Source organism: Triplophysa rosa, linkage group LG12 (genome assembly GCF_024868665.1).
Source record: "Triplophysa rosa linkage group LG12, Trosa_1v2, whole genome shotgun sequence".
NCBI classification, from domain to species: Eukaryota; Metazoa; Chordata; class Actinopteri; order Cypriniformes; family Nemacheilidae; genus Triplophysa; species Triplophysa rosa.
In genome coordinates, this window is record NC_079901.1 from 16106191 (window position 1) to 16132343 (window position 26153).

Below are 26153 nucleotides of genomic sequence, written 5' to 3' on the forward strand. Positions count from 1 at the left end.
GCCCACAAGCCTGTCGCAAATCGCAAGCGACACAATGTTAATCTGAAATTGCACAGTTCTTGTCGTTTAAATTATTATGGTTTCGTTGGTTTTATTTAACTGTGATATATAACACAGGTTATAGGTTTTAGTTCAATAAGAATTAACAGGCGCATTCATCGCGGTTAAAGTGGACGCTCGTGCGGAAAAATTAGATGAGCATCAGTGCTAAAAAGAAACCCTCGCGTGTCGTTTCTTATGCCGTTTATCAGATGTGAGTGACACTTTGTTTCCACGCTCGATCGCAGTATTGATCCGATGAGAAATGCAGGACGCCTATAACGTGGAGATCGGATTCGTAAAACAGATTCTTAGTTTAAATTTGGTGCCTAGGAAAAATGCCACCAACTGCGGGAAGAACGACACGTCTCTGTGCGATTTCTCCGGTGAGAGATTACGTTACATGCAACGACAAAGATCACATACCATCACAAACTAATCTATTGTTATAATGCAACATTGTCGTACTGTATGTTTTGCCGTGCAACGAATGGACGACAAGCTTTTGGGCTGTTGATGTGTTAGCAACTAACGCTAATGTGTTAGCATGCCTAACGTTAGCTATGTTTACCAGTGTTTGAATGCGTGTGTTTGCCAAAATTATATTGTGATCAGGTACAGTAGAGGTAGAGATAAAGGTGGAGTGTGACCATTTGAGCTTCATTTACGAAGGATGGGTCTGTTAAAGTAAATAACACACACCCTTTCATGTTTTACTTATAAGTTAGTCTACGTTACCCCAAAAGCAAATCGATCTTATTTCATCCACTCATTAGATACGTTTTGTTATACGAAATGTGACAGGTGGGAAAGTTTGATGGACAGCTAATCTTAACTCTCTTTTTTTAGGCAGAGATGTGGTATGGTGTGTTCCTGTGGGCTGTTGTGTCCTCATTGGTGTTCCACCTGCCCGCTGCCCTCTTGGCTCTTGCAACACTCCGGAGACATAAGATGGCACGATTTTTCCCCATCGCCATCCTGCTCATGGGCATCATAGGTCCACTGTTTGAAGGGGTTCTTACAAGTATGTTTGTTTTTATTTTACGAGTTTATCAACTTTATACTTAATGTCAATGCAGAATGGCAGTGCAGACAGTCAGCGGTGAGAACAAACTCCAAACGCTCCATATGTTTTCTTACAGGTGCAGCCATAGCAGGAGTCTATAAGGCGGCTGGAAAAAGCATGTTCTCTTTGGAGGCCTTGGTGTATGGAGTGGGACAGTCTTTGTGTATTTTTATAATTTCTTTCCTCAGAATTCTGGCTACACTGTAGCACTAAGACACTGGCACACCAGGCTGCCATCTTTAGGAATAACCTGGGTATTATATGCAAAACATGGAGGCCTTACTGTCCCTACACTCCCAACTGCTTGTTTCCTTTTATACAGAACAAAGTTATTTGTTTCAAATGGATTTATGAGTGTGCTGTGATGAGTAAAATTTGACTTTTTATTTGAAAAAAAAAAAAGAGTTACTTTCAGAGTTAGCCTTGTCACCTTGCACATTTTTTATTTATTTAACCGACAATTGTCCAGACTCTTTAAATCTTTCATAACACTAAATTGTATGTCTTTATACATGTTTGGATGATTCAGTGTTGACTGGCAGATTTCGGTGTGATTTTAATAGTTTTACTCTGTACATAAGTCCATTCCAACTTTCCCTTAAATTCCACTAGAGGGGAAACAAAACAAAACCTGCATTCTCTTTGCACTGATTATATTAATCTTTTAGGCCAAAGGCTTAACATTTGTTTTTTTTGTCACATTGTTTTTTCACACACGTTTTAGATTACAGTAAAAAGCACATGGGGGTACATGTATGTGGAGTTTGATAATGTAATTTCTTCACAGCATAAGAATTCCTTGCTAAAGTTAAGTGGCTTGTGTTGCGTTTTTGTGATCCAAGTTGTTTTTAAATGGGCTTTGGCCTTCATATAGTTTTTTTCTGTATATATATTAGAGTGATGTAATATTGCTTTGACACTTAACTTTCTAAATGCCCTTATGAAAATTAACCATGGCTTTACTTCAATAACTATAGTATCATATTGATATGTAAGTAAAACCATAGTAACCACAAATGTACTATTTTCTTACTATAGGAACCATAGTTTCTGTGATAACCAACCACCGTGATATTTGTTGTAAATGGTAATATAAATTATAATCAATCTGCCAAAAACATGGTTACCACACTTTTACTATCCTATAATAAAACCATGGTTAATGTTCCTAAAGGTATGGCAGTCTCACCTCTTGCCTGATATATGAATGTAAATGAGATTTCAGCTAAACAGTAACAAAATCACACCTTCACCAAAGAAATGTAAACAAAGCTTTTTTAAGTTTGACTGCAGTAATTTACTAATTTTCAAAAGTCCTTTAGAGAAATTGAATAGGGACATAAATTAAACTATGAAATCATTAAAGGGCAGACTGAACAATATTATAATGAATATCGGAGTCAGAAACAAAGTTTATGTGCAGAAATATATCAAATAAGATTCTTAGTAAGAAATCATTCTCACTTATGTGAATGGTTCTTGTTTAAAAATGCTAGATTCAAGGCTTAATAGATACAGCTGACATGAATATTCATATTTTGAACCTAAAGCACAGTGAAGTCTTTATAATTATAAGAGGTTAATTATCAGGCTTTTCACAAATTATAGTTGAATTTCTTCAGTTTAGGCATATGTAGACGTGTTCTCCCTCATAAGGCCTCAGGAAGTTCTTGAATTGTGGACGTTTTGGTCAAAGCTTGTATGGTGTGGGTTAATGAGGATCAGAAACTTTTATGAATGAAGTCTTCTGGAGCTACTTTATTGGCGATGCTGTTGGGACCCAGTAAATGCCATGCTTTATTCCCCAGAGCCTATGGTCTCTCAATTGCACAGATGGATTTATTTTTCTAAAGTTCAGTCATTTGGGGTAAAGTGACTGCTCATTGTTTTTGTGGTTTGTCTTTGATTGTATGGTCTTCTACAAACAATTCTTTACAATACATTTTTGCAGGGCAGGTTTAATTTTCTTACTGTGCAAAAAGTGCCAATTGCTAACTAGTATTTTCATGAAATAAATTGGTTTAGATTATAACACCCCCTTGTTATACTTTCTCTAGCATGAATGTTTGTTTTGGCTTAAGGACGTTTTCATAGCAGTTTTGATGGAATACAGTGACTGGGAAGCTGAGCATTAAAGTGAAAGCTGTTCGGGTTTACACATATCGAGTGTTTTACTCGTGACACATTCAGGGCTGGTTTAGTTCTGCTTCTCCAGCACATATACACCCACAGATGGCTCTCCTGCGTTCTATTAACATTCACCAGCCAAATCTGCACAACCGCCACTTGCTGTGTAGTGTAAGGAATAATGATGTGTTAGCAGGGCGTAGAAACACACACGCAGAGTTATGACTCAAATCATGTGGGCTTTTATGCAAGCAGAGACCCGGCATTGGTATTAAAATGAATAACATTGGAATAGGACTGAACCCAATGCATTTTAAACATATACAGTATTAGCGTTAACTAAAACTGGGTTTAATATTATTGCTGTGCAAACATAATTCAAAGATGTTAAATAGTTATAGTGCTTATATACAGTGTGTTGTGTAATGAGAAATGTAGATAAATGTGCAGTCAAAACATGCAGAAATCTAATGGGTGCTGGGTAAATAATAGTTTAGCCAGGTAGGGGTGCTATTGTGCCTGTTTGACAAAATACAGGGGTCTCCAAAATATTTGTGCATTTAAGCCACTTATTAAAAATTATAAGATTTTATAAAAAATTTGGGAGTAGCTAGAAGCCCAGTATTCATTCCCTCAGAATTTTCTTTTACGGTTTTAATGTAGATATCTCAACTGTCAGATTCTCATTGCCAAAGTTGTGTGAGACAACAGAAAACAGGCAGGACTCATATTGACACAACAGAATTCACTTTTTAATAATTATTAACAAGTATATGTATCGATTTACTCTTCTTTTAAAACGCATTTCTTCATAATCCATTCTTTTGTACATAATCTGGCGTGCAAGGCAAAGGTACACATGATAGAAAATAGATTTGCGCAGGGTCAGTCCGCGTGTGTCACAGGTGAGGGGGATTCAGTTCTTTGGTCTGATGTTTCTCCCTGCGTTGTGTGCTGCTCGGAGACCGTCTCCCCCCTCTCCTGGTTGGTCACTTGCTCCCTGGGCCCGGATGGGCTTTGCTCTGATTGGCTGTCTGTGACAGTTGTGCTGTCCGTCTCATCTGTCTGTCCAGTGCTCTCTTCTCTGTCCTCTGATTTGACTGTGACAGAAATGCATGATGGGCACATAAGCAAGATGTCTTATGAAAGAGTGGAAATTACAATCATTTGGAGTCAGAAATGTGTAATGTTACATGGGACATTTGTTGACTTTGAATGTTATATAGGGTGATTGTATATTCAGTGTTGGTTAGGAGTCACGGAGGGTTAGGATAATGCCTTTATAAGACTATAATGCAGTAAAAAGTATTATTGATAGAAATGTTATTCTCAGGAACAGCTAATGCAATCTACAAAAGGTCTTATTTGATTTGAATATGAATATGAATAAGTAGTTTTACTCTTACAACAGATATTGTAAGTGTTTTGAATATGAATAAGTAATTTTACTCTTACAACAGATATTGTAAGTGTTTTATGTTATGCAAGACTTTAATTAACTTTCGACTTTTTAATAACAGATCTTTCTGTCAGTCGGTCTCTTTACACAGGCACACACACACACATTTCCAGACTTATTCTTATTGCTCATTGCACTAATCTTTTCCTCCACTCACCTTCCTCACCCTCTGGTAAATCCTCTGAGCAAGGCGTCAGTTCCCCCAGGTTCAAAAGTTTCTGCCCTGGTGACCTCTGTCGTCTTGGCAATGCTGCCTTTAGCTCTGAGAGAAGCCACGATACAAACATCCATTATTGAAAACTAAATTACATCAGGGCTTAAAAATTTACTCGTGTAAAATAACTGGCATAACAATTTTGAGTGGAAAGCTTTCCATATCGTCGCTGTCCTTCCTAATTTGCTGTTTTTCAAATGGAAAAAACAATGTACTTTTTAAATGATAAAATTGACAAGCACTTTGTAATAATTTTTATTGGTTAGATATTTGCGGAACCCAGTGACAAACATAAAAGGTGACTAATAATGACGATTTATGGCAAAAAAATAAAATCATGAAATATGGAGATACAAGGTTTCAGAAGAACAGCAGCGATATTCAGATGAAAAGCTTGGTGATGTCAGAGGTGCGTGAGGCTCACCCTCAGGGTCAAGCATGGCCGCGTGCTGGAGGAGAGAATCTTCATGAACAGACACGGCGCGGCGCTGAGGAGAGGGCTTCATCCGAGGCCGTGGCATAGGGAGGGTCTCTGTGAGATGAGAAAAGGTTGTGTTCATTTTTAAGAAAGATAGCAACACGCAAAACAATGAACCAGAATACATCACAGTGGCATTTTAAAGGAAAAGTTCAAAATGAAAATTTTGGAAAGTAGGAAAATTATTTTTTAAATTTCTTTGTTCTGTTGAACACAAAAGACGACATTTTAAAGAATGTAGGAGAGCAAACTGTTCTGGGGCACTTTTGACTACCATTGTCATTTTTCCTACTATGGTAGTCAATGGTGGCCAAGAACTGTTTGGTTACAATCATTCTTCCAAATATCTTTCTCTGTGTTCATCAGAACAAAGAAATTTATACAGATTTGGAACAACTCGAGGGCGAGTAAAAAATGACAGAATTTTTATTTTTGGGTGAACTGTCCCTTTAAATTTTACATTATGAGCTGTTTTATTCCTTTCCCTAGATAGGACAGTGAATATAGACACAGAAAATAGGAATGTAGGTACCAAGCAAATAAAGCTGGACCTCTCCACAGAAAACACTGATGCGCATAAGCAACACTTGACACCCCCAAGGAATGTTCAGCTTATCACATTATCGCAATATTCTCATTCTCAGTGTTGTGGTTATTGCACTAAGATTACATTTGGAGATACAAAGTGGCAGAGATGCAAAGAGTATTTGGGCAAACACTCAACAAATGAATACTGTTTCATCAGAGCCCCTTTGCTGCATCGGACTCGCAAGCATTGAATTACATCACTGATGGGACGTCGGTAATCGAATTGCCATTGGCAGAGCCCTATAAGAGGACACTGATTCTGGGAGCATGAAAACTGGCCATCGAGGGAAGTGCTGAATGAACACATACACTGGTTGAGTCATTATGTGGCCCTACTGTAGTATTACAAATTAGTTTAGACAGTGATGCGTATCATGAAGGCTGAGCGTGTCTGTGTGCTCGAGACAAAGAGCTGGAAAATAAAACAGAGAGAGAAAGAAACAAGCCCAAGAGTTAAGCTGCCATTCAATTAAATCATGTATTAAGTAAAAACTGGCTATCCGAGGCCAGAATGTCTAACAGTAAATCAAACCTTCAGAGACAGATTGTGCTCTCTCTGCACGCTCTCGGATGTCCGTGCTGCGAATCCTCCGTGGCGAGGGTGCCGGTGGCATCTCTTTGCGGGGAGATGGGCTCGGGGCTTCATTTTCCTGGGGATGGGAGAGTGAAATGGTCTCTAGTTCCTCATCCTGAGAGGGGCTGGGCAGCTTGGAAGTGGGTGTGGCTGTCCGGGCTGTCTCACTGGCAGGAAGTAGGGGGGGCTTTAGGAGCGGTTTAGGAGGCAGCGGGCCTATAGGACGCTCTGGGGGGACTGGTCTTTCTGGACGGTGAAACTCCTGAGCACTCTGGCTTACACGGGTTGGTCGCCTGGTGTCTGGAGAAAATGTTGAAACGCATTGGGAATTCATTCTGAAAGAATTTAAGAATTTAGTACAATGAGAATTGCTGAGTTTGGGTGATTCCTTTATTACCTGATGAGGTGGACATTGTGCGGGGTTTCATAAATGTGGCCGGTGGCACGGGTTTGTCAAGTATCGCCCCTAAAAAGTAAGCAAAGTTTACTGCACAGTCAAGGAAATAAATCAATAGACTCACGCAAAAAATACTGCACATCAACATTAAATACATGCTGAGCTTTGCTTATGCATACGAACAAATACATTGTAACTAGCTTAAGGAAATGGCTCTTATGGCAGAACCTGCAGAAGGCAATGAAATTGCATTTAAATTATTAACAAAGTGCTCAGAGGTATTCTTGCTGTTGGTTTGTTTTAATCTTGGCAGGAAGTGGAGACTGATTTAAAAAAGAAATAACATTTTCCCATAACTTTCATTACCATAAACACATACAGAATGAATTGTAGATTTGAGCTCTAATGCACTAGCATGCGACTGTAACTTACATTTATTTATTCAGCTGATGGTTTTATTCAAACCGACATACGAATGAAAGGTGCACACAGTACTGTCATTATTAGAATCAGAGGTCTGTGCTGGGATGCATGAAAACCATGAAGTTTAGTTACAGGGTCCTTTAATAAAACACGGGTTACAAGAAAAAAACAGTTTGTCAATAAGTATTTACCCCTAATTGCTAAACTGTTCTGTTATGTGTTGCCATAAAGTCTTTAGTGAATATTTTACTTTTAAAATATTAAGAAGACCAAGCTCTATGAAGTCTCAAACGTGTGTTAAATAAAGAGGAGGAAGTAATGACGCACATTTTCAGATACTGAAATACTCATTTTAGTAGCTTTAATGTTAAATTTGTGGTCTATTGAAGTCAATGGAAGTTATGTTCTATAGCGTAACTATAGCAACCGCGTCTCCATTAGTACTGAGTTTTGACAAAGGGTATTGCAAAACAATTCAGCCATAATTCAAACCCCATATAATATGAAGCAGCCCCAAAATAACTTGAATACCTAATACATACATACATACATGTTATTTTACCATTTTAATGTTCAAGTAGCTAAATTGGTAAAGAGCACAGGTTTTGGGGTTTATGCAATACTGATGAAAGTCAATTTGGTTAAAGCGTCTACCAAATGTGTAAAATGTAAATGTAATGAATAAAGTTCTGCAGTCTTTGCAAACCAAACTTGGCTTTGAATCCCAAAACCAAAAACGTATGCCCAACAAAAGTACCGCTCACAGTCCATCACACCTGAAACTCTATAGCAAAAACCCATGAGATCACCACTGTCAACACAACCATCTGCTGACACAATATTACTAATGCAGATCCCAGCACAGAGACAGCTGAGAAATGTGTCTTACCCTCAGAGTTGGCTTTCCTCAGCTCCTCATCCTTACTCTGTAAGAGGATAACACAGCTTTAATTCAGATGCCTTCTCAAGAAAGTTTATGATCCCTAATACACATGCACCTTTCTCATGTAAAGCATCAGCGATAATTCTGATGTTGCAAATTTAAGCTTTAGGTTTTAAACAAAATATGTGGACAAATATTACAATGGAAAGGTGCTTTCGCTTCATATGAGCTACTTACGGAGCATCAAATCCGATGATGGTGAATTATTTACAGCCATTAATTAAGTTTAAAAGGTCTTTAAGGCTATAGGCTCTGTGATAGCTTTTGTTCAAAGATTATTCACAATAAAAAACTGGAGAACAGTTAAAACAAAGCCAAGTGTCAAAATCAGTATCTTTTACACAAGAAAATAGCCACGCACTGACCTGGTTCTGTTTGGAGTCAGTAGGAGATGTTTTGGTGACTCCCATGCGGTGAAGCATGACATGGAGTCGCTGTTCAAAGCTGGACGAGCTCTCTGATGTGTGTTTCTAAAGAGTCATCAGAGCAACAAGAGCCTCTCAGGACAGTTTTATAGCACAAGAAAACCCTTCCAAATCAGTCTTTATTCTTGGAACATGTAGAACACTTTTTAGGAAGTCATCTCAGACAAACAGGAAACAGTCAATATAAACCTATAAAAATAACCCTCTTAGAGAACTTTTGGGCCAAGAGAAGGGTTTTTGAAATATGAAATATAATAGCAAACAATTTACTCTAATACTGCCTCTGCATCTTTAGCATTAGGCTTTAGAAATCACACTACGAAACATGCCGCAAAAAGAACAATACCAGCATATTGTTCCAAGAGTTTTATACTGCATGTGCTTCTAGTAAATCACAAATATTATTTTCAGCAAGCGCTGAAATTCATGTTGCCCATAATTGCACTTCGATGTTCCTGACACCTTCCTTACAGAATCTACAGAGCAAAAACACCTCAGTTGCAAGAAAAACAATGCTGTAAAAGAAATGGAAATCACAAGAGATTTGACACATGCTAAAGCAGTAACCAAAAGCACAATTATTTCCATAGTATTCTTTGAATATGCTATACATTTAGTACCAAGATTAGTGCTGTCAAACGATTAATCCCAATTAATCGCATCGAGAATAAAAGTTTATGTTCACATAATATGTCTGTGTAGTGTGCATATTAATTTTGTATTTATAAATGCACACACACATGTATACATATTTAGGAAATATTTACATGTATTTATTTACATTTATCAATAATTTAAATCATATATAAATGTTTATTCATTTTTATGTTTTAATAAATATAAAATGAATATGCACAGTACACAGACATCTCGATTAATCGTTTGACAGCCCTAACCGTGATATATACAGCTGCAGAAAAAATTAAAAGACCACTTCAAAATTATTTTAATATTTCAAATATATATATTTTTTCATATTTACTAATCATATTTAAATAAACTTATGTAGGTAAAATGATTGCTTTTGTTTCATTCTGGGAGGGAGTGACAACATTTCTCCCAAATTACAACTATATAATGTTATTATTACAAAAATAATGTTTTTATTTTGCTTTTATTAAAAATAACGTTAAAATAACAAAAACGATGTAATCATTTCATATCTTGAATACCACAAAGAAATCAAGTTCATCAAATTCATGTTTAAACAACAATACAATACTAATGTTTTTACATGTATTTTATGATCAGTTCAAAAATAAATATATGATGGAATAAGCCTAATTTTTTTCACAACTTTATGAGTCTTTGCATTCTCTCAGGCTTTCACATTATTGTTGGATGAATTTTTGTCACTCCTGAGGTTTGATTTTGTTGAACTTCAACAGACACTGGACTGAAATGGCCACAATACATCTAGAAATATTGATTAAATGAAAATTTGGAATGGTCTCTTAATGTTTTTTTCTGTGGCTGTATATAGCAATGTACCACAGTAGTACCATGACTATTCCATGGCACTGCCGCAGTATTTTCTCGTATCTATTATAACTAAAACATCTTTATACCAATCTCAAACACTATATAGCCATTGCTAATATCACCATCTTGAGATCATGGCACACGGCCAACATAATGCCGATCAATATCAAAATGACTCTTCAATCCACATCTATCGGTCTAAATGTGATGTTCATTTACTTAACATCATGTAAATCAATCTTAACCCAGCACCGGTGCTTACTTACCTTGGCGTGCGTGGCTGTGCCGTCCTGCTCTGGCAAGACATCTGAGAGCAGAATGAGAGACTGTGATTTTCCTTCTCTAAGCGATCGCCGGATGGGTTTGGGCCTCCTCTCTCCATCTGGGGTGCGGCTCTTCTCCAGGCTCCTGCTTTTCTCTCGTTCTGAGGGTGACACAACTGGGACTGGGCTGGGGGTTTTGGTGGGGATGGAGGGTGCAGCAGGAGGCAGTGCTGGGACCTCTTCGGTTTGGCCTGGGGAGGAGGCGGGAGGTGTCGGAGTGGATGCAGGTGGGGTCAGAGCAGGTGTGGGAACAGGTGAAGGAGCCCTGGGTGACATTTTGTCCTCATTAACCGGTGCAGCTGGTGTAGAAACCGTGATGGTGAGAACGGCAGGGGTGGCGGTGACTGCCTTGACAACGTACTCCTCTTCCAATTTCTCTTTCTCTCTCTCCTTCTCTTTCTCTTTCTCTCTCTCCCGTTCCCTCTCTTTTTCTCTTTCCCTCTCCTTTTCCCGCTCTTTCTCCGCACGCGCCGCCTCCCGCAGAGGTCGGATGAGATCAGCTATGGAAGTCTTTTTGACCTTGCCCTCGGGGCCGCCCTCGCCCTTGGCCCCTCGGCCAGCACGGACTTTCTTAAAGGCGAAAAAGTCACCGAATTTCTTCTTAATGTTTTTGGAGGGGGCTGTGGTGGGGATGGGGGTTGTAGTGGAGGTGGTGGGAGGGGCGGTTGTGGTGACACACGTGGGCTCTGCAGGTTGTGCTTTAATGAGGGGCTCCTCCCTCTGGTGCTTTCTGAACACGGGGAGAGGAGAGGCATGATGGGAAATGTCTTTTGACAACCAGCAAGGACATTTCATTGTTAGCAACATCACGAGTTAAGAAAATGATATTTTCTGTGGTTACAAGAATTGAGTTCTAGGTAAATGAAAACATTTCCATTAACTAAAAAGCTAATGTATGTAAAAAAACTAAACTAAAATACATGTTTCATGACCTCATAATACAAAAATGTTATTGTTTTAGTTTTTGATACACAGTATATTATTAGCATTTGAGACCTTAACAAGCTGATGTTAAACATTTATTAAAAATCACCATACAGCTCTGAACGTATATTTTTTATATTTCACCAATTAAATTAAAATCAGCAATTGTATTAGTTTTGACTTATTACATGCGTTTCAAAACAATTTTTTTTAAAGCTGAAAGCAATATAAAAAACAGAAACTGCTAAAGAAAAAGAAGAAAACACATTAATATAGTGATAACAAAAAAATATTTTCAGGCATTCACTGTATATTTGTTTGTGTTGTTGTGTACTCACAGGGGGTCATCAGGGATGATCTTTTTGGTGAAGAACTCTTCTACACCTTCGTCAACCCTCCCCATGTTCTCATTGGCCTCATTCTTGCTCTCAGCCGGCTGCTCCTGCACACACATACAAACAAACACAAGGTCATTCGCTCAATTAAACCTTCATGTGACTCTTAAGCTTTATTGTGTCCTAAAGGAATAAATAGTTGAGCTGTACTGTTGTTTAATGCAATTTGCATAAGTACAACATAAGGCTGATCCCTAGAAAATACACATTTCAGGGACTCAAGGTTGTCAAGGCAGACCTGTTTGCCATGGATTTGTCTTCAAGCACATCTGCCTATGCTGTGCCACTAGAGAGCCAAAAACTCAATTTCTCTGTCTGTTCCCCCATCACCTAATACAATTATGCCCCTTCGATACGATGTCATCGCGCGCATGCGCACACACACAGAATGAGAGTATGATTGCTCATCAGTTGTGTATCTGTCATGTAGCTACAGTAATAGCTCCACAACAGCAGATGTGGAGGTCATCTATTGCCAGATTTTGCCAGTCCTTCGCCGAAATCATTTGCAAAATCATTTGAGTTTTAATGAAATTACATCACATTGTGATAAAAGTGGCCAAGAACTGTTTGGTCACAAGCAAGTCATTTCAGAGGTGAAGCAAATGAATACAATCTAATTCAAATCCATTAATTCCACAACAAGCCCATAAACAAGTTATAAGAAAGTAAGACTACACTTTGATTTGACGTCATCTGTACGACAGTGCCAGATTAGTATCTCACGGTTATCAACGCACACTGTACACACACACAAACACAGGGTGCCCGGTCTGTGTGTTTTGCCTGTTTCCTGCTGCTACACAGACTGTGCGGCCTTCGGGCAGTTTGGGTACTGCAAGATGAAAAGGAGAGAAAGAGAGAGAGACCACTGCAGAGCTATAGCAACCATATGCAAATGAGCCGCTGCACACCGCATGAGGAACGGATTATAAATGATTTAGCACCTCTCGGCCAATGAGAAGGCAAAGCACTCATCACTCCATCTTCAAAAAGAGAAGCAGGGAAGGCGCCACGTCGTGCGGTGTTTCCCGCACATCTCAACAACACACAATCATATTCACCCACATAATTACATACCAATGAGAAAAAAAGAAAGCTTTTGTGTTCACTCGGCCTGCTGGGTTTGTTTAATCTACAAAAATGTCCAGGGTGTATACTGCTCCACATGAAGCCATAAACAGGCATAGGCCAATAAATTGTGTTATGCTGATATGAGACTAGGAGGCTGTTCAGGGATCAAGTGCTAGAGAAGGAAGCTGACACACCGATAAAAAGATGTCCGACTCACATGTCATGACTCGTGGCTTTGGGTACACTGTGGTGGATTTTCATTGACGGTTCCCCTTTAAATTCAGTGGATAAAGGAGAGATACAGAGCTAGAGAGTGAACACAGTGTTCTTTCTCACACCAGCTCCAGTGTCAGGACGGCTTACGTATGGGTTAAACTCTGAACTGAGACCAGTGTTATGATATGAGCTGGAACACGCCTGTCTTAAGGTGTCATTTTGAGGCAGCAATCCAAGAGTTTCACATGCAGGCCTCTGTCTATATATTGGCCTGGCTGTAAACCCTGTAAAACACATCTTAAAAAAAGACTAAGCTAGTTTATTGGTATTAGCTGAGATGGTTTGCTGATTTAGAGGGTTAAGTGTGATTTATAGATTTGGGTGCTTGTCAGATTGTAAGGGAGATGAGCTTGTTTATACTAGTAGACCTGTAAACATGGACCAAGCTTCTTCTCTTTTAACTGAGAAACTACAAGCTCAAAGGTGGTCAGTACTGCATCTAAGAGTGACTCAATCTGATATAATGAAGTTTTCTTCTCCTGAAACACCGACAGAAGAATTTTATTGTAGCTGGAATAAGCACTGAGCTATGGATTGAAAACAGTCTCAAAATTTTCCACAAATGTACAGCGATTCTAATTCAGAAGATAAACTAAGGGACTTGATGGGTGTGTGGTCATATAACATGAAGTCCAATTCTGGATTATCCTTTTCACACTGGAAAGTAAGGAGCAGGCAATTGCTTTCCTGTTACTGAATTGTGGGAGACGATAAATAAAGAAGGAGATCAGGGAATAAGGGTCATCACAAAATCGCAGAACCCAGTGGATGGGCCCTTTTTCCATGGGCCAAAAAGTGCTTCTTAACTGGATGTGTTTGTAATACAGTACTTCTGGAAATACATATACTAGGAAATGTTTTAGAGCTACCGCCAGGTTAAAGGGATTTATTCAACATTTATTCACCATAATGTTGAATGAGACTTTTTCTTCGGTGAAACACAAAAGAAGATATTTGAGAAATGTCTCAGTGGTTTTGTGTCCATACAATGAAAGTCACTTAGTGTTTTTTTGGTTACCAACATTCTTAAAAGTATCTTCTTTTGTGTTCTGCGGATGAAAGAAAATGAAACAGGTTTCAAATGACATGAGGGTGTGTAAATGATGAAAAAAATACAGTTTGGGGTTTAATCTTTTAACCATCAAATCTAGATTTAATTCATAAGCATAATTGATATTAGGTCTTTCTCAGTGGAAATTTTCTGTGATTCTCCCCAGAAATGTTAATACCTGTAAAAGTTAAATTAGCTCATATGTCTTTACTCACAAAACTGTTTTAGTTTAAAAGTGAATCATCACAATAATAGCCAATTAACCTACATCAAAAATAAAGTTTAAAAACATTCAGTCTTAATAAAGGCACACTGGAGGTTTACTGATGGGTCTGTGTGGGTACATTAAACTAAAAAGATTGTAAAACACTGGGCTATACCATAGAGGACCTTACATATAGAAAAAGGTACATAGAAATATACACACACACACACACACACACACACACACACTCATGTCATCGTCTCATTTCCAGTCGCACGAGTTTCTCCTAGAGGCGCACCACCTGTCATTGGATTTTCACCAGCCAAGGAGTATCACCATCTCACAATATGGACACACACCATTGCCAACAAATCATGAACATACAATGAATGAACATACAACACAAAGTACACGCATACATTCAGGTGATCTGAGGAAATGACAATAGTATTTTCATCCCATCTCTGTGATAACAGTGGCGCCAAACTCTCCAGAGAGTCTGTTCTGAAGAAGCTGCCCTGCCTGACTGCACAATAACCTCAGAAGCACATACACGAATACACACGATAACAAGTACAACACCAGCCTACAGCTACACACACTCAAGCCATTCTAAAAAAATATGATATTGTTTCTAGGAATACAAAAAGAGGCATTTTGACATTTATGCGTTTCATATTTCTTTAAATGTTTAAGAAACATTGTTTAATGTGTAAACAGAATGTTCTTATTCAAATAAAGAATGTACTAATAAAGTTCTTATTTACTAAAAATCTTGGCAGTTGTAGTCAAAATTCACTTTTATTGCAAATAGTAGCATGTACATTTTGCTATAAATTCTTTTGTAATTTACTTTTGTTAAGAAAATCAGTCGAAACCTGTATATGACTCTTTCCTCTGAGACATTTCTCAAAATATCTTTTGTATTCCACAGTGGCTTTGTGTCCATACAATGGAAGTTAACGTTTTTCAAAATGTCTTCTTTTGTGTTTCTGCAGAAGAAAGAAAGTCACACAGGTAAATGATGACAGAATTTTTTTTTTCGGGTGAACTATCCGTTTAACAACGCTATAATGACAAACCCCTCCACGGTCCCTCAAGATAGACATTCACACACAACACACACATACACACCTGTTACCATGGTTACGCTGTATGTGAAGATGTTATCAGTGAATGTATCAGTATATGATAACCTGTGTCATTGATTGTGTGAGGATAGAAACTTTAATAGCTGTCAACAGTGACTGGTACCTGCCAACAGGTAGTCATGACAACATTCAGCACTACACTTGTGCACGCTAGTTGTCATGACAACACGGAAACAGTCTTCACATAACAGGACAGTCACATAGACGTCTACTAAATGACCTCAAACACGCAGGAAATCCTATTATTTACAAACCACAAATGACTAATGGCTAAAGTAATCATACACAAGATTTATGTTTATGCAAGTAAACCAAAGCAGATGTATAACACAAGAATGATGGCATTATGAGCGTTTTTCCAGACAATATCATGATGATAATGCTTGTAAAGCTCTTGTAAATGACATCATACAGGTCATATATTATCAAAGTACCATGGCATTACTATTGCATAACATCAATCATATGGTAAAATGACTTGTCAAGCTATTTATCAACATACCAATGAAAAAACAACACCAGACAACCACGTAAAATGACCAAAATCACAATGAAACGCAATGAATTCCAATTGAGAAGCCACAATGGCATCCCTATCAAACACAGGCATATAGACAAACACACAACCTCACAATAGAGTCATCAATAACCACACCACTAGACACACGATAGTGTAAAGGCATTCGTGTGAGCAGCTACAATTTTGAACCCGTCACTATGGCAACCATTTACCAAGTGACCATTCACGGCATGTGCAAGTGTTACCGCTACACACAGATATGAGATAATTCCTACTGTCCAACACACGTAATGAAGAAATCGCAGCGAGGATGCAATATTTCATAGCAGGAACACAGACAGCGACTCCACAGGCACGTCAGGAAACGCAGGAGATGTGCCTGTGCCAGCGCAACCGCAAGCAGCCATTGCAGCATCAGCAGCAGAAAAACACAGACTGTCACACACCAACCTGAACATCTCATTCACACAGTGTTAAAACGACTCGGATGTAACATAGAGATGGCTTGTTTTTATGTTCCAAAGGCAACACACACGGTCAGTCTGTTTTTTAAGGAATATACAGAGATGGCAGGTCGTTGACAAGAATGAAGGTGTACATACGCGCACACACACATTTACAGCTGGTGAATAAATAGATTTCGATCCCACACACTCGCACTACACACTGGAATGCTACCAATAGAGGGATCCTCCGTTCCTGATGAAAGAAAGAGAGGGAGCGCAGGGGAGACAAGGAGAGAAAAAGAGAGAGACCCTTCTTGATCTAAAAGCATTAATAATTAAAATGCTACAGCAGTCACACCAAGTAAAACCATCCATAACCAGTGGACAGAAACTGTGCCCCGTTTTGACAGTACACACACACACACACACACACACCGCCCAGCTGAGCACCACAAACACACACAGCCTTCGAAAAAGGCAATGAAGGATACACACCCAAAAAATTCTCAACCCACCCCAACAGCACCATCATTCTGAACATCTCTCACTACATAGCAGATCATCGAAAGCAAGATAAAGCATCAAAACATAAGGATGCAGAGGCTGAGAAAAATGAGGAGAGACCCTGGAGGTGCTGAGAGCTACTGACACAGCTCGAGTTGCTGCGGATGAACCAACCTGAGCTCCGCCATCAGACGGCAACCTCCATCCATCCATCCCTCCCTCCCCAGATTTCCCCATCAGCAGCCCCATCCCCGTTTCTCTTTCTCCCCTTCTCAGCCCGCTCTCAGCCGCATCCCTTCTTGCCCACTCCTTTATTCCTGGTTCTCAGATTTGGATTCCTGTCGCCCGTCTTACCTGCGGCTTGCTGGGAGGCTGTTTGTTCTGGCGGTTGGGTCGGGGCCTGGAGCGCGTGTAGTGCCTCAATGTGTGGCCTTCGATGGGCAGGTCCATAGGGGGCTGAGGAAGTGCAGGCTCCGAGCGCCGGAGCTTTCTGTTGCTAAGAGCGGCAGCAGCAGCAGCGGCAACAGCATCCGCCTCTCTCCCCGAGTAGGCGGGGCTTACTGGCTTCAGATGGCCTGCTGCTGTGATCGACGGCCCCGTCGCCAACGACAAAGACAGGGCCCGCCTCCTCTCCTCCGCTCCTACCACGGAGACCTGAAGCCCTCCCCCTCCCGCTCTCTCCTCTACCTCCTGCTGGGGATGCGCGGCCGCACGCGCCTGCTGTTCCCCTTCCAAATCTAACAGACCTGCAGAGGGAGAGAGAGGAAATAAGGGACAAACGAGGGAGATGGTGAGAGAGGGTGGGATGAATCCTGTATATTTATACATATATGTACAATTGGAATAGAGAGAGGAGGAAATATACAGAGGCGGTCAGAGAGATAGAGGGATGGATGTGCTTATATGCAGCAGATGATAAGAGAGATGAAGAAATGAATGGTTGGAGGCAAAAAAGAGAATTAGGAAACGGGAAAGAGGAAAGAGGAGGATAAATCCTGGAATGATGATCACTGCAGGTTCAATATATGCACATGACGTGGTCTTGGGGTGACTCTCACGAAAACATGTCCGGGTCATATTTCACCATTTTAGGGGCATTGTATCTTTTGTTATCATATTATTTTGATGAACATTAAAGGGATAGTTCAAAACCCCCCAAAAAACGAAAACGGTCATCATTCATTCACCCTCTTGTTGTTCAAAACTTTTCTTTTGTCGAAAACTAAGGAACACATTTTGAAGAATTGGTTTTGTGTTCATACAATTGAAGTCAATGAGGGCCAATGTTGCTTAGTTACCAACATCCTTCAGAATATCTTCTTTTGTGTCCTGCAGAAAAATGAGTCATACAGGTTTAAAATGACATGAGGGTGAATAAATGACGGCATTTTTGGGTGAACTAGCCATTAAGGACAACATGCATTTCTGTAATGTATTGAATTTAGTATGAAAAATGACAATGGTAGTCAAAAGTGACCCAGAACCGTTTGCTCACCTACGTTCTTCAAAATATTTTTCAAATATGAGATACATATTCAAAATAATATCTTGTGTGTTCAACTAAACAAAGGAATTTACTTTTTTTTTCCTACTATGGTAGTCAATGGTGGCCAGGTCTGTAAGCATTCTTCCAAATATTAAGACCAAATGTTAAATGGGTGCAAAACTGCCACCTAGTATGTTGGAGTGTCAACCAGTTACTTTTTAGATTTACTTATCTTACTAGATTGTGGATTTAAATATGACTCAGACCTGTTTTATGAGATTCATCCAGCACACTTCATTTACAAATTTACAAACTAACAATAAAGATGAAGGAATGAAAAGAGATCAGCGATAGGAGGACTGGTATACACAAAAGAGCAGAGGAAGAGGAGGGCAGGGGATGGGGCTCTGTCATGGTTGTAAGCGGGTGGGACCCCTCCCTGTGTCCGAAGGACTCATTGGTGTGAGAGTAACGTGGCTATGCTCCAGTTAGCTGCTGCCAGCAGGGTGACATACAGCTGATTATATTCAGTCTACAGAAAGAGTTAAACCTCCCAAAATCCCCCCCACCCCCTTAGACACTGCACAGAGACACTAGCAATTAGACAGGGAGGGGAAATCCCAAGAGAGGGGATCCCGAGCTCAGACAACAAGGCACGTTCTGAAGTACACACTAGCACTGATGTATACTGTATACTTCATCACACAATCTCGCAAGATGTGACATTCATTTTTTAGATGTTTAAGTCAGCACAAAACAATGTTCGCAACCCATTTTACTTCCGTTAGGAAGTTGAGTGAAATGGAAAGTCGATGGGGAAAGAATGTAGGTCAAATGTAGGTGGAAATGAATGAATGTAAATATGACATCAAATCAGACACACCGACAATGATTTACACTTGGATTAATGTTTAAACATTGCGGTTGTTGCTCAGATAAGAGCGTTGCCAAACCTCTAACCCAGCAGTTCTGACATCATAGATGACTGCATAATTAATCACACCTGAACATGACCTCTGACCTCAACAGCTGTTGTGTCTGCTCCAGGGGTTTGTTACAACCAATCGTCTTTCCAAAAACAAGCGGCCACATCAACCGTGTAAGTTACATCCAATCAGATTGGATATAGGAGGGCAAACGCAGAGATGCAGCAGTTGACAGACGGAAAAAGGCGAGAAGCTCTTCTTACCGTCAACAGGGGACTTACTTTTGATGGAAGGTGATGGACGGATGCTGCGGGAGTGGAAGCTGGTCCTGCAGATGACTGGGACGTACTGGGGACGTGGAGAGAAAAAATCATCTTAACGCACAGCTGTACATATGACTGAAATCAAACGGTCATTAACCACTAAAACAGGACAGATTTGCTGAAACATGAAAAGAAGCTATAGCCTACATTATATTAACAGGAAAAAATACATGTCAATTAAATGTATTTTTCTTTTCATGACCATACAACTGGGTTTTAAATGTGCAAAATTACACATATGGAATAATTCTGTATTAAAATGTTAAAATCTGTGACCAAAACGAAAATGTTTCGAGAAACATTTCAGAAAAAAGTGGAATAAAAGCATTTTTACTAAGTGCTTTTGAAAGTTAGCATGGCAACCACAAATAAATCAAATACATTTCTTATCTGCAAAATAATATAGAGTATTTATCTTGCAGAATTCTATTCTGATTTTTATCATTATTAAGAAATAAATATTGGGATCATATGTGCTGTTGTTGCCTTTTAAAAAAGGCTTATTGCTGGCCAAAATGTAAAATTCTCTTTCATTTGTAAGTTGAAAAACAGTGTAACTAATAGTTACAACGAATAATGTAAATGTAAAAAAGAAATGAGGCGCACAAGGCCATGTGTTAAATTGATTTTTAAAATTCACTGCAACAAATGCCGTTCATGGCTTATTGCTTTAATATATAATTTATATATATAATTTACGGATTGTTACGTGTAAACTGTGAGTTAATGAAAAAAACTCGGCGTATGTGTTAAACTAAGCAGTGGGGCTTTGGCCTCACATCATCAGTAGGGAATTCATGCTCCATCACTCTGAGCTGAGGAACATTGGTCTTCATATTGGTGGACTGAGAAAACTCCCTCATGTGCTTGTCCTGAAAGCAAGCGAGATATATGTTACACATCACACAGTTCTCGTTTGCTCAATATATACATTCATAAATGAAAACACTCACTAGCTTTTCCTGAGCCACTGACAAATCCTGAAGAACTTCATCAATTATACTTTCCACCAGAGAGATGCTGACAGACAGTTTCAGTTCACTGAGCGAGAGATGCAAAGAGAAAAACTATTACTCAGGATTTAAGGAATCATTATTTCAGATTTCCTGTAGCATTCCTGTAGCTCAGTTGTTAGACAGCAAGGTCATGGGTTCGATCTCAGGGATTGAACATACTCAGAAACAAATGTATAGTATAATGCAATGTAAGTCGCTTTGGATAAAAGCGTCTGCCAAATGCATAAATGTAAATGTAAATTCATAGCTTTTTAAAGATGTATGTTAAAGATGATTTGGTTGATAAGACAATGAACTTGACCTATACTGACATATACTGTACAATGTACATCACATTATACAAAAGCAAACACTTTTGTAATAGAAATTAAAATTCTGTCTTCCTTTACTCACCCTCAAGTTCTGTATATACAAATCTGTATAAATTTCTTTATTCTGATGAAAACATGGAAAGATATTTGGAAGAATGCTTGTAATCAAAAAGTTCTTGGCCACCATTGACTACCATGGTAGAAAATTTTGCTTTTATACATTTCTTTGTTCTGTTGCACACAAAAGAAGATAGTTTGAAGAATGTAGGAAAGCAAACAGTTCTGGGGCACTTTTGACAACCATTGTCATTTTCATTATTGTCGAGGGAGAGTAAATGATAACAGAATTTTATTTTGGGGGGAACTGTCCCTTTACGTATTTCCTGGTATATTTGTTAACTAGAATTTATTATTTGGTAAGTGGAAGTGTCTAAAAAGAGGCATGTTCAAGAGAAGAAGGAAGTAGTATTTGGTTGGTCATGTGATCTCAACATGGCTGCCTCCAGGAACCCCACCATAGATGCAACGTTTGAGGCAACTTCATTCTTTTTCTTATGCAAGTCTACATGATTTTAAACATATAGCAGAATTAGGAAGAAATAGGAAAAAAATTGAGTAATTGTGAAAAAAAGTGCACCTTGAATGGACAAACACAAAAAACATGTATGTTTATAGGAACGAATGTTCCACCTGAGTTTGTTTCTGATGCTGTTCTCTGCCTCCTGCATTGTGTGTTGAATAAAGTTTGCTGCCTGGCGTATCTTCTTGCCCACACAATCTGCCAGCTGCTCGCTGACACTTGACCTCTGGACGACTCTGGGGCAGGTCGACTGCGCAGACTGCAGCACTCCTGTTGCCAATTCCTGCACAACCACAAGAAAATGTGATTCCTAATGCCAATGAACTTCAATTCATTTAAAAAAAGAAATATTTCATAATTTAATCAACCTAAGTATGACTTTCTTTGCAGAACACAAAAGAAGATATTTTCAAGAACGCTCGTAACCAAACAACACTGGCCCCCATTGACTGCCACCGTATGGACACAAAACCTCTGAGACATTTCTCAAAATATCTTCTTTTGTGTTCCACAGAAGCAAGAGTCAGGTTTTAAACTACATGAGGGTGAACAAATGATGACAGAATTTTTATTTTTGGGGTTGGACATGATTAAACTTTACCTGGACTTCCTCCGTGATCTCACTCCTGAGGGCTTTAGCGGTGTCAATGAGAATATGTTTCAGCATGTCACCACTAGAGGGCTCCCTTCCTAGTTCATAAAGCCCTGCAAAAGACTGAGGGACAAGTACAATGTCAAAATCCCCTGAACACCCACGCTGTTAGATAATCCTCATATTGCAATAAAAACGTGGCAAAAAAAAAAATACATATATATAAAATGATCACATTGAGAATCTGGAGATCGTGTTGATCAAGTAGATGTGTAAGCTCGTACACTAACGGCTGTCTTTGCATGCTGGAGCGTTTCCTCTGCAAACAGTATGTCTGACTGCACCTCTTGTATATTGTAGCAGGTTAGAGGATGTACACTGTCCTGTAGTTTTTTACAGAGATCCTGCACCAACTAAACACATAGAGAAAGACACATTCTTATTATGATCTGAAACTAAATATCTGATATGGATATTGTGATTTTTAACATGGCGGATAAAAAGCCTGTTTGGTTAGTTCATGACACACATGTGCCTCAGGTAGACCAGTCTGAAAAATACCAATTATTTGCTTCATTTCACCTAAAGCAGCAAAATTTCTTTACCACTAATGTCAGACTATACTCCTTAAGTGTTATTTTAAATATAATTCTGACAGGAGTTTGGAGCGTTTTTCAATTAACTATAAGTAGACAGAAGCTGTACTTGCATGACTTGAAAAAGCTATATAAGGAACTCTAAACCCTTAGCATACAGCCTAGAATTGTATCTTTCATATTGTTCTATACACAGTAATATCATAGTGGTGTATATTGCCAGTTTATTCCAAAGTCAAACCTGTTCAGAACGTGTGGTCTTGAGTTCATGTTGCAGATGACACATTTCCTCACCCGTGTTGCAACGTCTCTGATTGTTCCTGCTTAAACAAGCCTGAATCTACACACACAAAGACAAAGTCTGTTACATATCATCTCCTGTTGTTTATGTTATCTATAACACTTCTTAACACTACACAAATGCTAGAACAAAAACACAATTTAGAAATGAACACAAATGAACAGTATTAAGATTTAATTATGTATATGAAATAAAAAAAAATGGAAGCAGAAAGTGCTTCTGGACCAGTGCTATTTACATTTTGCACTAACCTTCTGCAGAGCCTCTTCTGTTTTCTCAGGGTTGTTTCGATAGGCTTGTAAAACGTCACTCGTTGGGATCGACATGTTCTGTAGTGTTGTGTTCCTGTTGCAACATACGAACACACATAAACAGGCCATACACATTTCTTTGTTCCTAGAAAGTAAGAGATGCTCAAAAGGCGGTCATACTTTTCTATGGCGTTGGCCACATCCATAAACCCTCCTGCAGTCACATTGTTTCTGTCCCAAACCAGTGTTCTGTGTCAGACAGTAAAGCAAAATGTCAACAGACGGTAAGAAACAAACAACACTGTTGATGTTGGGAATTTGTGATACACATCACTTTCTGGAATATCGGAAGGCAATATGTGACCCTGCTTGTGAAAGCCTAACTAAAGTCTTTTTTTGTGTGATTCACTGTTTTCTACATAAAATCATTCTGCATAATGTAAAGAACATTCTGTGAAATAGCTTCGATATATTTAATATTGACCGAGTAAGGCCATGTCAAAAACTGAAATCATTCAACTGAAATCAAACTTTGATGCTTCTAATCTCAAAATAAAAATGGTAAGACTTTTGTCTGGATTTTACAGACGGGGTCACAAATGTCAGGCAAATATCCAAACAGCGGTCATCATGTTTATAACAATTACTTTAGATTGGTGTTGATCATAAGGGCCTTTGACAGCATCTTTGCGCCCATGTCACCTATACTGTTTCCACTGATGTCAATCTTGGACAGGTTGAGGTTGCTCGCCAGGCTATTTATGAGGATGGTGGTGCCAGTTTTTAACTTGGAGTCACATACAGAAAGAGACTCCAATGGCTAGAGAGAGAAAGGGAGAATTGCTGTTACATATGCACCGACCACACCGGATATGAGACAATATTCATAAAATTTTACAACATTTTACACCAAATTATGTGTGTTCAGTTTGCATTGATTTTTCGTTTAGAGTCACTTTCATTTCATGCAGTTGTGTGAAATCACTCACTATCAAACTCGGATTCTCATTAGAAAAAGTTTGTACTGAATATCAGGTTGGGTCGCAGGAGGCTGACACCGATGCATCGGCGAGCGTAAATACTCACTGTCATGTGGATGAAGTTACATAAAGTTGAGAGTGGATTGTAATGAGTGCTGTCTGTGAGCTGCTTGTGTAATTACTGAGCCCGGGTGTGTCTTGATGGAGAGGGATTCTGGGTAATTAAAACTCCAGACTTGCTGGAGGGACTGAACGGGGGGGGCCGTCTCTGTGGACTTCCTCTCTTTATTGGTTCTAGTATTACAGACACACACTCAGGCAAACACTCAGAAGCACACACACTAAACTCACAACCTATAAGTGTTATACTGTAGGACTTAAACAGCAGCTCTTCCTAGTCATAGTTTTAAATGAGATCTGTGCTCTGTAGGTTGATATTGAGATCATTGGTGGACAGGGGAAGATGCTGTTTTGCAATAATACGGACACCATTTGGGAGATCTAATGGATTAATGCGAAGTGTGTGTGTGTTGGGGGGGGGTGTGTGTAGTGTGTCTGTTTATTACAAATGATGTACTCACACAATCCTCCTCCTGAATTAGCTGTACGAGGCGGTGTAATACATCGGTAAGAGCTCTGAGAGAAAGAGGATGAGTTTAAAACACGCCACAGGAATATAAATGAAAGCTAAACATTGTACAGAATTAATGTTTCACCTTGACTTCATGGCAAAGTTGCGTCCGATTGACAGATGTCGAATAGATTGACTGCGACCAAAGGAGAGAATTAAAGTAACCATATTGCTCTCAAAACCTGAGGGGTACAGAGAGAAAATTCATTGTTTTTGCTTCACAAATTCAAAATCCTCACTTATCAGGTCCTCACTTTCATTTTCTATATTTTTTACTTCACTAGCTTTTGCTTTTACTTCACTAGCTATTTTATCCAGATATTTTTTGTTGCAGATATAACAATGCCTGTGTTTTTGTTGTTTCCTCCTGTGCTATAAAACAATATTGCCTAATTCCATCTACTCCCAGGGGTCAACCTTTTTGAAGGAGCATTCCTCTTTAAAAGCAAACGGAAAGTTGCTCATTTAAATATCCTTATATAAAAATCTATTCATATGCTGTAAAACTAGTTGGAAAAAACTGACTGCGCCAGTTTCGCTTGAGTATTTACTGTTTCTTTGTGAAGTTTAACATGCCGAATACGAAAATCATAATAAATATTTTTACACATACATTTCGGTTTTATTACTCGTATGCAGAAATGACAAGGTAATGGCATAACACTGAGCTAAAAACAATAGTTTAACACAACAGTTACTTAAAATGAGTCATCCAAAGTCTACATTTGATCGTTTTTGTTTTTCATGACCAATACTGTCCTCACGAACCAAGTTCCAGATGTAGCCACCTTAATCATTAATCAATCGTGTTAATCATTTTTAACACATCACTTTTTGCAGTGTACCGATGTATCGTTATTAATGATTTACACTAAAACATTGATGCTACATGAAAATGAATATCACTACAATAATTAGCACCACAGAATTACTTTTATATAGAGAGATAGAGCGAGAGAGCGAGAAAGCGAGAGACAGAGAGAGAGCGAGAGAGAGAGAAAGAGAGAGAGAGAGCGAGCGAGAGCGAGAGAGAGAGAAAGCGAGAGAGAGAGAGAGAGAGAGAGAGAGAGAGAGAG

At 39.0% G+C, this 26153-nt stretch overlaps 2 protein-coding genes across 2 annotated transcripts in view; one reads left to right on the top strand and one right to left on the bottom strand.

Annotated features, from left to right (window-relative positions):
- The first annotated feature begins 1 nt into the window (after position 1).
- Positions 2–3149, top strand: tmem170a (transmembrane protein 170A). The gene is made up of 3 exons (XM_057347954.1): positions 2–425; positions 893–1063; positions 1182–3149. Exons 1-3 carry the CDS (start codon positions 305–307, stop codon positions 1310–1312), a joined length of 423 nt encoding a protein of 140 aa, XP_057203937.1. The 5' UTR covers positions 2–304; the 3' UTR covers positions 1313–3149.
- An 813-nt stretch (positions 3150–3962) lies between these two features.
- The window catches only part of carmil2 (capping protein regulator and myosin 1 linker 2), a 31626-nt gene continuing 9435 nt past the window's right edge, over positions 3963–26153 (bottom strand). The window contains exons 19-40 of the mRNA XM_057347953.1: positions 25163–25259; positions 25028–25082; positions 24114–24286; positions 23647–23715; positions 23467–23560; positions 23156–23254; positions 22603–22731; positions 22328–22441; positions 21837–22009; positions 20773–20860; positions 20599–20691; positions 19778–19844; positions 17439–17830; positions 11801–11904; positions 10482–11268; positions 8674–8778; positions 8255–8291; positions 6943–7011; positions 6504–6845; positions 5330–5437; positions 4849–4953; positions 3963–4332 (exon numbers count right to left, since the gene is read on the bottom strand). Coding sequence (XP_057203936.1) covers positions 4118–4332; positions 4849–4953; positions 5330–5437; positions 6504–6845; positions 6943–7011; positions 8255–8291; positions 8674–8778; positions 10482–11268; positions 11801–11904; positions 17439–17830; positions 19778–19844; positions 20599–20691; positions 20773–20860; positions 21837–22009; positions 22328–22441; positions 22603–22731; positions 23156–23254; positions 23467–23560; positions 23647–23715; positions 24114–24286; positions 25028–25082; positions 25163–25259 — 3515 coding nt within the window. The 3' untranslated portion in view covers positions 3963–4117. The remainder of the gene's footprint in view (positions 4333–4848; positions 4954–5329; positions 5438–6503; positions 6846–6942; positions 7012–8254; positions 8292–8673; positions 8779–10481; positions 11269–11800; positions 11905–17438; positions 17831–19777; positions 19845–20598; positions 20692–20772; positions 20861–21836; positions 22010–22327; positions 22442–22602; positions 22732–23155; positions 23255–23466; positions 23561–23646; positions 23716–24113; positions 24287–25027; positions 25083–25162; positions 25260–26153) is intronic.